This window comes from Phalaenopsis equestris, unplaced genomic scaffold (genome assembly GCF_001263595.1).
Source record: "Phalaenopsis equestris unplaced genomic scaffold, ASM126359v1 Scaffold000022, whole genome shotgun sequence".
Taxonomy (NCBI): domain Eukaryota; kingdom Viridiplantae; phylum Streptophyta; class Magnoliopsida; order Asparagales; family Orchidaceae; genus Phalaenopsis; species Phalaenopsis equestris.
The window spans coordinates 784,465-797,289 of NW_018164464.1; the positions used below are offsets into that span (position 1 = coordinate 784,465).

Consider the following 12,825-nt stretch of genomic DNA (forward strand, 5'->3'; position numbering starts at 1 on the left):
TTTCACTTTCTATAAGTTAAAATAGTGGTATTTTTGACCTGATGTGAAAGATTTGGGTGTTATAAATGCAATGATAAAAGTTTAGGTTTTAGATATGTGAGTACATAAGTGTTGGGTGGTGTGTATGTAAATGCCTCAATATATAGAAGTATAGATGTTTAGATATGTAAATATATAAGAATTAGGTGGCATGCATATAAATGCCCCTTTAATGATTGTACTAATAATGTCTGATAGTTTGTTTTCGAGGCTATTTGTAGGCGAATTAACAAGAAACATTGATATGTGAATTGACCTTATTGCTAGGAAAAGGGTGATGAGCACCATTTGGTGGAACTATATGAAATTTGAATATAATTTCAAAAACTAAATTAACTCACATGAATAAATTTGGATTTTTGTATCTATAGCATTTTGATTGTATAAATCTATGTATGAAAATTTATATTTTAAAAAAAATATTTACATATCTATCACTTGAACTTTATTTTTTACATGCATGCCACCTTAACTGTATTTTTTATGCGATATGAAAGATTTGAATGGTACAAATATGAAAGATAGAGTTTAGTTGGTTATATAAGTAAATACAAAGAAATTGGGTGGTTTGTATGTAAATATCCCAATTTTTAAATTTTTAATCCGGGAATAGAGTTAGAAAACCAAGGTCCCATCGCAAACATGTGTAAGTTGTAACAAATGCATAATATCTCCTTTCTTTTTCCTTTAGCGTAATGCAAGCATTCATCATTTATAGGCTTTTGGCAGCAATTTTTTGAGTATTATTTAAGCAAAATTTTGCCAAATAACTAAAAAAATTAAACATTTAATTATACTTTTTGCATTTATGTCATCAAAATATTTTATATCACAGTAAAATACATCTTTTCATGCATCAATAATATGACATTTATTCAAAAATTAAATTGTTACTTATAAATTCACGTTAATTAAGTGATATGTACGTAAATCTCAAAAAAAGAAATTATTTGATAAATATGCCCAAGGAATGGATCCCTGTTTATAGGCCTAGATTCCAACATGACAAAAATACATGTAAACCTCTTAATCATTAACCTCTTCGGGGAGTTTTTTTTGATAATTTACAAGATGATTTGCATATAATAAAGCCTGGGACACATTTTCATGTATATGTTTATCACACCAGAATTATAAATTTAAATATGAAAGTTAGGGTATTAGATATATAAATATATAAGAATTGTAAGGTATGAATGTAAATTTTCCAAAAATTAGTAATGATAAATCAAATATATTACATATAGTTTTTTTAATTAAAATAATCAACCTTCATAATTAATACAAATTAATTTTGAAAAAATTGCTAATAGAAAATGATAATATTTATTAATTAAATCGACAAAATAAAATTGCAATTTTTAATAAATTATTAATTAATGATTAATTCAAATGTTATCTATACTAAGTGTAATATAATTAATTTAATCAAATAAAAAAAATTAACTTAAAAAATATTAATATTCAAATTAATTATATACGAGAACATTTAAGTTAATAAGCAATCAACCATAAAAATAAGGTGGTAGTCAATATAATTGAAAAATTGTAATATGATTTATATATATTTACAGGGCTAATGCCTAAACTTTAAAATCACATAAAAGTATCATTAATAATAATATTTATGCAATGGAGCACAAATATTCATGCATGCTGATTGACATGATTATATATATATATATACAAGCGACTATTAGACGATCCTTCCAACCAATCTCACGTACCTATGAATTCCATTCCGCACATGCGGGATCCTAGAGATCTTAAAAACTTTGTCAACCAAAGAGTCATAATATGCGACACTGCTGATATTATTATAATACTAAACTATTTTATAAATGAATATTAAATTTAAGCATTAAATATGCAAATAAATACAAAATTTGGGGGAATTACATACATGCCCACTAATTCTTATGTATTTGTATGTCTACTACATGGAGTTTCATATTTACATTTATCACATTCTTGTGTCATAAATTAATGCATGGAATGATGTATTGCACTTCCAAAAAAATTAATATAATGATATTTCTTATTTAAATATAATAATTTTAATTTCAAGCATATAAATATATGGAACTTTAGATGTTAATATGTAAATACATAAGAATTATGTGGTAGGCATGTACATGAAATTATGTTATGTAATAAATTAGTATTATCTTTTGTTTATTTCGACCAAGTGGTAGTTTTATTCATTTTACTCAATAAATTATTAATTATGACTAATCAAGTTTTATCTTACACTAATCATCATTTACCTAATCTAATTATGACTGATAAAAACTAAATATACAAATAATAAAGGGATATTCACATACCAACCACCCAATTTCTAAATATTTATATATCTAACACCAAAACTTTGAAATTTTACTTAATACCACCCAAAATTTTCATGTCACAAAATAAATGTAAAATATAAAATTTCAATGTTAGATATATACTTACATAAATCGAGCGATGCATGTAAATCTTCAAATAAAAAAATCAAATATCAACAAAAAACAAAACAATGTGCCCAAATTTAATCAAATTTAATAGGAGTGTAAAGGAGCCGAATAAGAGCGAGCCAATGCTCAACTCGTGTTCGGCTCGTTTATACTTCGAGCTCAACAAGTGTGTTCATGTTCGGTTCGTTTGCTTAAAGAGCCGAACACGAGCCGTTCACAAACAATGAGTCGTTTTGACAACGCTAATTATGTAGCCATAAGATGTTAAAGATTGGGGCAAAATTTAAAAATTATTGTTAATTTTTAAAACATCATTTGAATATAATTTAATAATTTTGCATGGAATGATGTATTGCACTTCCAAAAAAATTAATATAATGATATTTCTTATTTAAATATAATAATTTTAATTTCAAGCATATAAATATATGGAACTTTATAATGAGTAGTATTTCGAGCCAAAATGAGCCGAACACTAATGTTGAGCTCGTTAACTTAGTGAATGAGTTGAACACGAGCTTCTAAACGAGTCAAACACGCGCTGTTCGTGAACAACGAGTCGTATTGACAGCGCTAAAATTTAATGCATATTACCCCCAAATAAATATCAAAATTTAAGCACCACTAAGCATAGCAAATCCAAATTTATAAAATTTATTAAATCCAACAAGAGTTAAATCCTTCTTGCAGACCACTTAAAAGATGGCTATGAAAATACACCCATTTCAGCATGACATCGAAAATAATTTAATTTATTTTGAGATTAATACTGTAAATAAATAATTTAAATTGTAATAATCTCAAAACAAATCACATAATTTCACAAATTCATTCAATATAATTTGAACTAAAAGACTCTGGTATCGGTTTCTTCATCTTCTTCCTCTCTGCTTTCATGTCATGGGCTTCTCAAGCAGAGCAGAGAGATACCACTCGTTCTTGTCAATCCCCCTATCAAGCTTCCTCCCCGCATCCCATCTCAGCTTCTGAAACCCTATTCTCTCGAACATGGGCACATAGGTGTAATTCATCTCCCTCCCCACGCAGAAGAAATGATCGAGCCAGAACAATCCCCCCGGCCTCAAAACCCTAAAAATATCATACAGAGCGAACTCCAGAACCTGATCCGGAATCCAATTACTCAACACATGCATCGAATGCACGATGTCTAGGGTATGATCGAAGAACGGGAGCCGATTCGCCACACTGAGGTGTAGAGCCAGAAGCCCTCTCGACGCAATGAAGCTGTTGAACGGGCCGTCGAAGTTCATCGAGCTGGTGACAATGGTGACGTTGCGTTCCCTCATCCGGGCGGCGAAGGTCCCGCTTCCGCCGCCGATGTCGAGGCCGATGCGAATGGTTCCCGGAGGTCGGAGGGAGAGGACGTGATCGATGCTGTAATCGAGGCCGCCATTGTCGTAAAGCCAGCGAGTTCTTTCTCGGCCGTGGAGATCGAAGCAGTCCTTGCAATCGTAAGAGCCTTTCGATTTCCCTCTGTTGACGAGGCAGCTGTAGTTCTTGCAGGAATAGGGTTCCCAGATGATGCTGGTGTCGGGGGGGATGGACCAGAGGCTGGAAGGGAAGGGGTGGGGGCCGATGTAGCCGGAGGGGGATTTGGGATGGCATCGCCGGCGGGGGAGAGGTTCGCAGCCCTTGAGCATCAGGCGTTGGGCGAAGTTGTCGTCGACGGGGCAATCGCCGCCGATGGGGTAATTCATGTATTGGGTGAGCTCGTCCAGAAAGCGGAGGCAGGGGGAGCCGAGGGAGGGGAAGAGTTCATCGGTGTCGAGCTGGGAGGTGAAGCCGAGGGGGAGTTTATGGGGTCCGACGGCGAGTTTGAGCTCGCCGGAGAGATCGCCGTCGGTGATGGAATGATGGTTGTGGGTGTGGCCGAGTTCGGAGAGGAGGTTTTCCAAGAGGGAGTTGGAAGTGTGGAGGCGGAGGTGAAGTTGGGAGAGCTGCGATTTGGTTTGGGAGAGGCGGAGTTGGGTGGAGTTGAGTTCGCGGAGGAGGGATTGAGAGTCCCAGAGATGGATTACAGGGACGTGATCTGACAGGCGGAAGCTGAGGGGTTTGTGGGAAGAGAAAAGGTAGATGGTGAGGAGGTTGGAGGAGATGAGGAGGAGAACAAGCTTCAGTTTTGATCGGATTGTGCTCTGTTGCTGATTGTTCTGTTTGCGAGATGTAGTGTATTCCTCCATGCTTCCCATGATCTCCTCTTCGTTGCTCTTGTTTTTTCTGTCTGAACAGTTTTGTCTGGTTTTTATAGGAGAAACGGGGATCAAATGATGGATAACTTTAGGCAGGGGAAGGTGGAGGTGGGATTGTAGGAAGAAGGTGGTCTGACTCCACCATCTTCATCTTTTTCTTGGAGGAGGAGAAGAGCACTGAGGGAGTGGAAGAGCGGAAAGTCTTGAGAGGTAATAAATGGGCCTGTTTTTTTCTTTCATTTTTGTTTTCTTGATGTTGAAGAAGAAGGGGGGACGATGCCTCGCTCATTGGAACGCGGCGGTCGGGTCGATCGAGATAAGTTGGCACTTGCAGTCGATTGTCCCACGTGAATACACATTACTCATCTTCTCTCTCTCTCTCTCTAGTGTACTAAGATCTAAAACATTATAAATATTAGACGAATAATAAGAGGAGATATTAGTATTTTTTTTGTGGAAAAATTCTAGAAAAATAATTATGGCCTAGCAGAATCAGAGTGATCACTCTGTGTACTCTGTGTTTGTAAGTACATAAGAAAGAAAATAAAATTGAATAATAGATAATTATATATGTGTAATAGTAATTCAATTATAATAGTCATAATTAAGTGATCACTCTGTGTTTGTAAGTACATAAGTCAATTCTTTTCATGAATCAAAGAAAATAAAATTGAATAATAGATAATTACAAATGTGTAATAGTAATTCAATTATAATAGTCATAATTGGGTTACAATAAACATAATTCTTGACTATAATAGCAATAGCTAGCCACAAACATCATATTTGTTTGCTATAAAGGTAGTAATTGGCCGAAAAGGCTGTAATCGGTTGATACAATAGTAGCAGTTAGACACAGTCCATGAACAATGATTGTAATAGTGTCAATTGGTCACAAATGTTGTAGTTGAAAGTAATAAGAGCATCATTCGGTCACATAAGACATAGTCGATGACTGCATTAACGGCATTTAGTCATAGTGACTATATTTGAAAGTTGTAGTAGCATCAGTTGGTGACAGAGGTCACAGTGGGAAGTTGTAGTTACCAGCCACATAAACCGTGGAATAACACTGCAGTGTTATTTGAGGTGTTATCTGTTTCGAGGTGTTTTAAGTGTTATTATATGATGTTACACTGCAGAATAACACCAAGAAACACCGTAGCAGCATTATTCTGCGGTGTAAACCGCGTAATAGCACCATCAACCCCGCGGAATAACACCAATAATACCGCGAGTACCACAGTGTTATTTTGCGGTATTGCTCAGTGTTATTCCGCAGTGTAACACGATAACACCAATAACACCGCAAATAACACCCTAATAGCATCGCAGTGTTATTCCACGATGTCACTCGGTGTTATTCAGCGGAATATGTTCTAACGAGGCTATTTCGAGCCGAACACGAACTAGAATGTGTTATTCAAGTCGAAAACGAACATAATGTTCACGAGCCATTTCGAGAACGAGCAAATTGGAATGAGTCGAACACGAGTCGAGGTCCAGCTCTGGTCATTTATAGTTCTACTTGAGGGAAAGGTCTCAAAATATTATTTTTTTTCTCTTTATCCCACGTTACAGATGAACCTACCTCCTTCGTCTTAATCATTGTGTTAATAGCATGAAAAAAAAAACTAAATAACATAAATAAGAATGCCACAATATCGTAACTAAAAAAAAGGAATGTCATAGTATCATCACCAATGCCCCTCCACACAACACTACACCAACACCTACACATCATCACTGACACACCAACACCTCCACTTACCAACACATCAAGACACAAACACATCCACAACACCACCACAACTACCTCTACACACTAACACCTCCACACAAACACAACCACACACCAACTACCACCTTCACAACACCATCACCTCTACACATTCATCAACACATCCTCTAACACAAACACATCCACACACCAACCACAACCCCCACAAAACCACCACCTCCACACATTCACCAACACATACTCTAATACAAACACAACCACACACCATCACCTCCACAACACCACCACCTCTACACAAAAACCAAACATCAAAGGTAATGATAAAAACCCACCCCATATTTTGCATTTGATGCAGTTACATACATGGAATACTCTTTCAGCCATTTGTCATTCTCACCCAAACATCAAAGATAAAGATAAAAACCCACACCACATTTTTCATTTCAACCTACTGCATATAGAGCACCCAAAACATTGCTATCAACAAATCAAATATCATCTTTCAGCCATCTCTCAAATTCTCACTCAAATAACATATAGGGCATCGTGAACATTACTATCAACAAATCAAGTACCCTCTTTCGGTCATTTCTCAAATTCTCACTCAAACATCAAAAATAAAGATAAAACCCCACCCTGAGTTTTTCATTTGAAACTACTATATACAGGGCACCCGAAACATTGCTATGAACAAATCAAGCACTCTCATTCAGGCATTTCTCAAATTCCCACTCAAACATCCTCATATTTTTCATATAGGTGATTGCCTACGGGGCGCCTGAAACATTTGCTATCAACAAATCAAGCCATTTCTCAAAATCTCAGTTAATCATCCAAGGTAAAGATAAAACCCCATGAGACAATGACAGAAGAAACACGAGAGACCGCTGTGGTTTGGCCCACATCAAAAATAAATTGCTCATTTATGCTTCGCAATCAACCTAACTCGCTTATTTTTGTACGTCATTTCATGCAGTATGGCTTAGGTCCGACCTTAAAAAATTAAGTTGTACATCGACACTTCTACGAGTCAGTCCACTCTACCATGTTGGGTAGTTCTCCACTCAGTAACAACGACAATTTATTTATGAAAAATTTACATATATACCATACAATTCTTATGTACTTACAAATCTAACACCTAAAGTGTAATATTTACATTTAGAATATTTTGATGTTATAATTTATGCATGAAAATGTATATTTCACTTTTAAAAAGTTAGTAATAATAATGCTTTTCATTTGATGCTAAAATTTAGGTTAGATATGTAAATATATAAAAAGTGGGAGGTAAGAATGAAAATGTCATTTTTATTAATCTATTTATCTTTTTACCAACTCTTTCACAGGCCTTACACGTGATAATTTATTTTCGCCCACTTGGTTGTGCTCAACATTATTTCATGTAGTATAAATTACAAAAATATTTGCAAATAAATTGAAATTATATATTACAAAAATATGAAGAGGTGCAATTCATCATCTTTTTCATTCCTCTTAAAATCAACATGGGAAGACAAATCTTTTTTTCTTGAGCAACCCATGCGAAGATTTGTGCCCTTCTCCATCGATACTTCCATTGTTTTTGGTGAAGAATTAAAATTTCATTTGTCTACATGAAGGGATCGTTAGGGCTGTCAAAAAAGTTCATTGTTCGCGAACAACTCGTGTCGGCTCATTAAGTAGCTCCTGTTCAGCTCGTTCGTTAAGTAGACGAGCTGAACTAAGCTCGAATTATTAAACGAGCCGAACACGAACAGCTCTTGGTTCACTCTCGTTCGGCTCGTTTTAGCTTGAAATAAAATAAAACATATAATTATTTAGATAATAATATAAATTTATATCTAAATTTAAATTACAATAGCTCATGTGGTAATGGTGTTATGTGTATTCTTTTGAATATATTTGGTCCAGGTTTGAATCCAATACTCTACATTTATGTTTTCAAATTAAGTTTAACGAGTTAATTTCAAGCTGAGCACGAACACAGTTCAAGAGCCAATTTCAAACATGAGCCGACTTCGAACTTGAGCAATTTTGAACAAGCCGAACACGAGCCAAGCCTGAGCTCTCTCAAGCTCAGCTCATTTACGGCCCTAGTGATCATCAATCTAGAGAATTGTTAAGTCCAAGCATCTTGTGGGGTAGTTGTAAGAAGACAGACTTCTCTTTTCTTCTTCACTATCATCAACCAAAATGATACACCTTTTGGAGCTAAAAAGTATATGAAAAAATGATTGATAACTAAAGTAGGAATATGATGAAGTAAACATTATACTTGATTTCTAAAATATATGCGATTAAATGACTAAGGGCAAGATTCAAACTATGCTTGGCTTTATTATTTGAAAGAATTGAATATTATTCATACATGTGTGATTAAAGATTATGTTTATCTAGTCAATTCAATGATCAAATTAGTTAACTCAAAAGATGAGAGATGGCTTATTCCACTACTTATGTTTGGCTAATTAGAATCGAGTTGATAAAAACAGCTACCAACTAAGGGCTAGAGTTCTAGAGTTGCTTAACCAAGATAAACAAAAAATGATGAGTTTTAGGAGGAATCTTACGATTTAAATAATCTTGAATGAGTGAACTCCACACTATTGTAATTGAAAATGGCATGACATCTTGAACATATGATGGCCCAACAATGGGTAACTACATTTCAAAGATCAATTTGGGTTTTTTGATCCAAATTTATTTATAAATAAGTCGAATACGAATAAACTTTTGTTCAATCGTGTTTGGTTTAATTTAATTAAATAATTAATGTTTCATAGAAAAGCTTGTTATTGATAAAGATCTTGCTCATGAGGAAGAGGCTAGTTGAATTACGATTGCAGGTTAGGTGGGAACAAGAAATCCTTTTGCTTCCATGCTTTCCACTGACTCTTTGATTGCCTCTTCTATTGGAGTGAAGACCATCCCAAGCTCAATCAATCTTTTAGCAGCATCCTTACATGCAACAAGTCCCGGCTGAGTTTGTTGATCGAACCTGTAAAGCAATACTGGAAATTTACAAACATACCATACAATTTTTATAAATTTTCTTCGATATTTGCATAACTTTAAGTAACATATTCATATCAAAACATGCGCATGAAAATATATGTTTCACTTTACAAAATTAATATTAGTAGTATTTCTGATGTGATGTTAAAAATTTAATTATTATACAAATAAATATTAAAATTTAGGTTTATACATGTCAATTCATATAAGTTACAGGATATATTTGTAAAGTGTATGTAACTAGTAGGAAGGTGAAGAGGGTTCGATTGAAGATGATCATGCTAAAGCGAACGAGTGTTGAGCAAGAAAATCTATTGAGATTAGGAAAAAATTACTAAATTGCTCAAACTATATTGAAAAAATTATTAAATTTTCTATCATTTATAGAAAAATCTCGAGTTCTAGGATGGACAATTGCACGCTCCAGACTTGACCTAATTTCGCCACTTGTTCTACCATAAGATGGTAATTTTACCAGCAATTTCTCATTAATTTTATTATCATCATCAGCATTAGCCTTATCCCAATTAATAAGAGCCGGGATCAAAGAAAAAGCAATGTCAACATAAACGCCAAAGAATATATTTATCATCATAACCTATAAGCATTTCCCTAGAGGAAAGCACCATAAATTAATTGTTGGATGGGACTTTCAAAAAAATAATACAGAAGCTCCAAATGCATTGTTTTTTTTTTTTGTCAGAATTTGCTTCCTCTTGTTGAACTGCCATTTGAATGCACATTACTTCAGCATACTGCTATTTCAAAAGATATCCCATTCTAAAACCCGTTTGACTCTAACGACCATATTTTGTTTCACTTTCACAAGTCTTGGTCCTATTATTATTTCCCAAATCATAAGCTCATTGTCCATAGAAAGTAATTATGCCAGGTAGACAAACATGAACTATAATATGAAACAACTGTTTCTTATGAGCTCAAAAGAGGCTAAGGAGTGTTGTTGTTTCTGGTTTTCCGAGGAGCGGGTATGTTTCTACTCATTTTGTTACACTTTTTTTGGACACACATGTTAATCTCCCAACGTTGTAGCTAGAAGTATCATGTTGCAAGCTCTCCTCGCAACAGAACTTCCTCCGGAGCTTTTCCTACAGCAGATCCTCCATCGAAATTCTTCCTACAACAGATCCTCCTTCGGAGCCTTTTTCCTGCATTAGGCCCTCCTATGGAGTCTTTTTTCCTAAATCAAGCTCTCCTCTGGAGCTTTTTCTTGTATCAAACCCTCCTCCAGAGTTTTTTCTGTAGCAGGTCTTCCATCGAAATTCTTTCTGCAACTGGCCCTCCTCCGGAGTCTTGTCACGCATCAAATTCTTCTTCGGAGCTTTTGCCTACCACAAGCCCTTCTCCAGAGCTTTTCCAGCAACAAACTCTTCTCTGGAGCTTTTCCTGCAGCATGCCTCCGGAACTTTTGCCTGCATCAGGTCGTCCTTCGAAGTTCTTTTTCTGTATCATGCCCTCCTCCAAAAGCTTTTCCTGAAGCAGTTCCTTCACCGGAATCCTTTCTACAATAGACCCTCTTCCAAAGACTTTTCCTGCAACAAGACTTACCTAAAAAAATTTTCCTTTTTTCTCTGCAGGACATATCCTACGGCTTTTCCTGTTGATTGTCTACTTCCCTACAAACTCTCCTATCTCATTATCTGTAGAAGTCTTTTGCATACCTACAGACACTGCAGGAACTGCAATAAATTAGAAGTCAATTTTTCATGCAAGTTATTTACTTCCCTACAAAATCTCTCGCAACATTATGATAGGAACCTTCCGCCTACCTATAGACACTACAATAACTGCAATCAAAGACAAACGCAGTCAACTAAAAGTTAGTTGTTCTTGTAGGTTGTCTACTTTCCTGCAACATTACCTCTAAGAGTTTTTCGCTTGCCCACAGAAAGTACATGAATTGTATTCAAAGGCAACCACAATACGGGATAAAGACCTGAAATCTAATTCACAGGATTCCCCTCGCCCATTGTTTGAGGTTTTCAAATCAAAGTTGAATATGATTTTCAACTATGCTTCAACTTGAGGGAGGATGTTAGAAATTAAATTAGAAAATAATTTATTCGTATTAAAAGTACTGAAAATTAAATTTATTTCCTAATATAATTTTATTTCATTTCCTATTTTAGATTTATTTTCTTGGATCAGATTTAATTTATTTCTTATTTTAGGTTTTCCTATTTTATGTTGTTTCATTTTCCTCCAAATAATTTATATAAATTGATTAATTAAAAATATTGGTGTTATGTGCTTCCTTTCCTGTTAATTTTTTTTTATTTTCTTATTTTAGGATTCATGTAAGAGTTATTTATACCCTTTTTCATATTAATAAAATTATTCCGTTTTATTTCAGATTATTCTGAATTTCAACACAAGTGTATCAAGTTTTTTGAGTCGTTGTCGGGGACGACGTTGAATTTCCAATTTTAGAAAGATTTTGTTGAACTTTTAAGGTTTAGACTTACAAATCATCGTGTTGTATTTTCTTTGTATTTTATTTGTTATTTATTGAGTTAGAAAATTTAAAAAAATGTTTTGTTATTCTTGCTTTTAGTTTATGCATAATCTTCTATTTTACATATTTAGTAAATTTTATTTGTGTATTGTGTTTCCTGTTACTTTAGAAGCTATCACTTGCTAGTTCCAGGCTTGTATGCATATGACTGGACTAGTTAAATTTATGTCTTATGAACTTGAATTTAAGAGATCCGTAAAAAAAAAAAAAAAAAAAAAAAAAAAAAAAATTTAAAAAAAATTTTAGGAAGGAAGAATTTAGGAGAGATGACAAACACTCAGGAAGAGAATATCATGCCTAGACCACTTAGGAAATTTATCAAAACCCATGATAGATGAAATCCATAGAAGTATCAATAACCCTACCATTCAGGCTGGCACTTTTCATCCAAAAAGATCAATTTAGAAACTCACCTGTAGAAGACCCTAATCTCCATATAGTTAGTTTTCTAGAGTTATGTCCAGCCTTTTATCTCACGCAACATTATTAGACTTAGGTTGTTTCCATTATCTCTTTGGGATAAAGCTAATATTTGGTTCCATTTTTTAGCCCCAGGATCTATAGCTACTTGGACTAACCTTGCTAAAAAATTCTTAGCAAAATATCTACTACCTTAAAAAACTATCAAACTTTGGAATGATATCATATCTTCACCTAATTAGATGGTGAATCCATTTATGAGGCTTGAAAGATGTTTAAAAAGATGCTTAGAAAGTGCCCACACCATGCTCTAATTGATTGGCTTCTCATTCAAACTTTTTACGATGTGTTCGCAAAATTGTGGAGACCGATTATAGATGCTGTGGCTGGGGCGGGGGGGGGGGG

The 12,825-nt window shown here is 34.6% G+C and overlaps 3 protein-coding genes across 4 annotated transcripts in view; 1 reads left to right on the forward strand and 2 right to left on the reverse strand.

The window, feature by feature from the left end:
• The window catches only part of LOC110018429, a 53,432-nt gene that overhangs the window by 16,502 nt on the left and 24,105 nt on the right, over positions 1-12,825 (forward strand). The window lies entirely within an intron of this gene.
• Positions 3,334-5,119, reverse strand: LOC110018427. The gene has a single exon (XM_020715737.1). The coding sequence runs from the start codon at positions 4,706-4,708 to the stop codon at positions 3,392-3,394; it is 1,317 nt and encodes a 438-aa protein (XP_020571396.1). The 5' UTR covers positions 4,709-5,119; the 3' UTR covers positions 3,334-3,391.
• LOC110018430 (cinnamoyl-CoA reductase 2) overlaps positions 9,063-12,825 on the reverse strand; it is an 8,819-nt gene continuing 5,056 nt past the window's right edge. The window contains exon 4 of the mRNA XM_020715742.1: positions 9,063-9,450. Coding sequence (XP_020571401.1) covers positions 9,300-9,450 — 151 coding nt within the window. The 3' untranslated portion in view covers positions 9,063-9,299. The remainder of the gene's footprint in view (positions 9,451-12,825) is intronic.

Excerpts from the sequence above, each read along its gene's own strand:
- LOC110018427 (XM_020715737.1), bottom strand. The coding sequence starts at position 4,708 with ATGGGAAGCATGGAGGAATACACTACATCTCGCAAACAGAACAATCAG.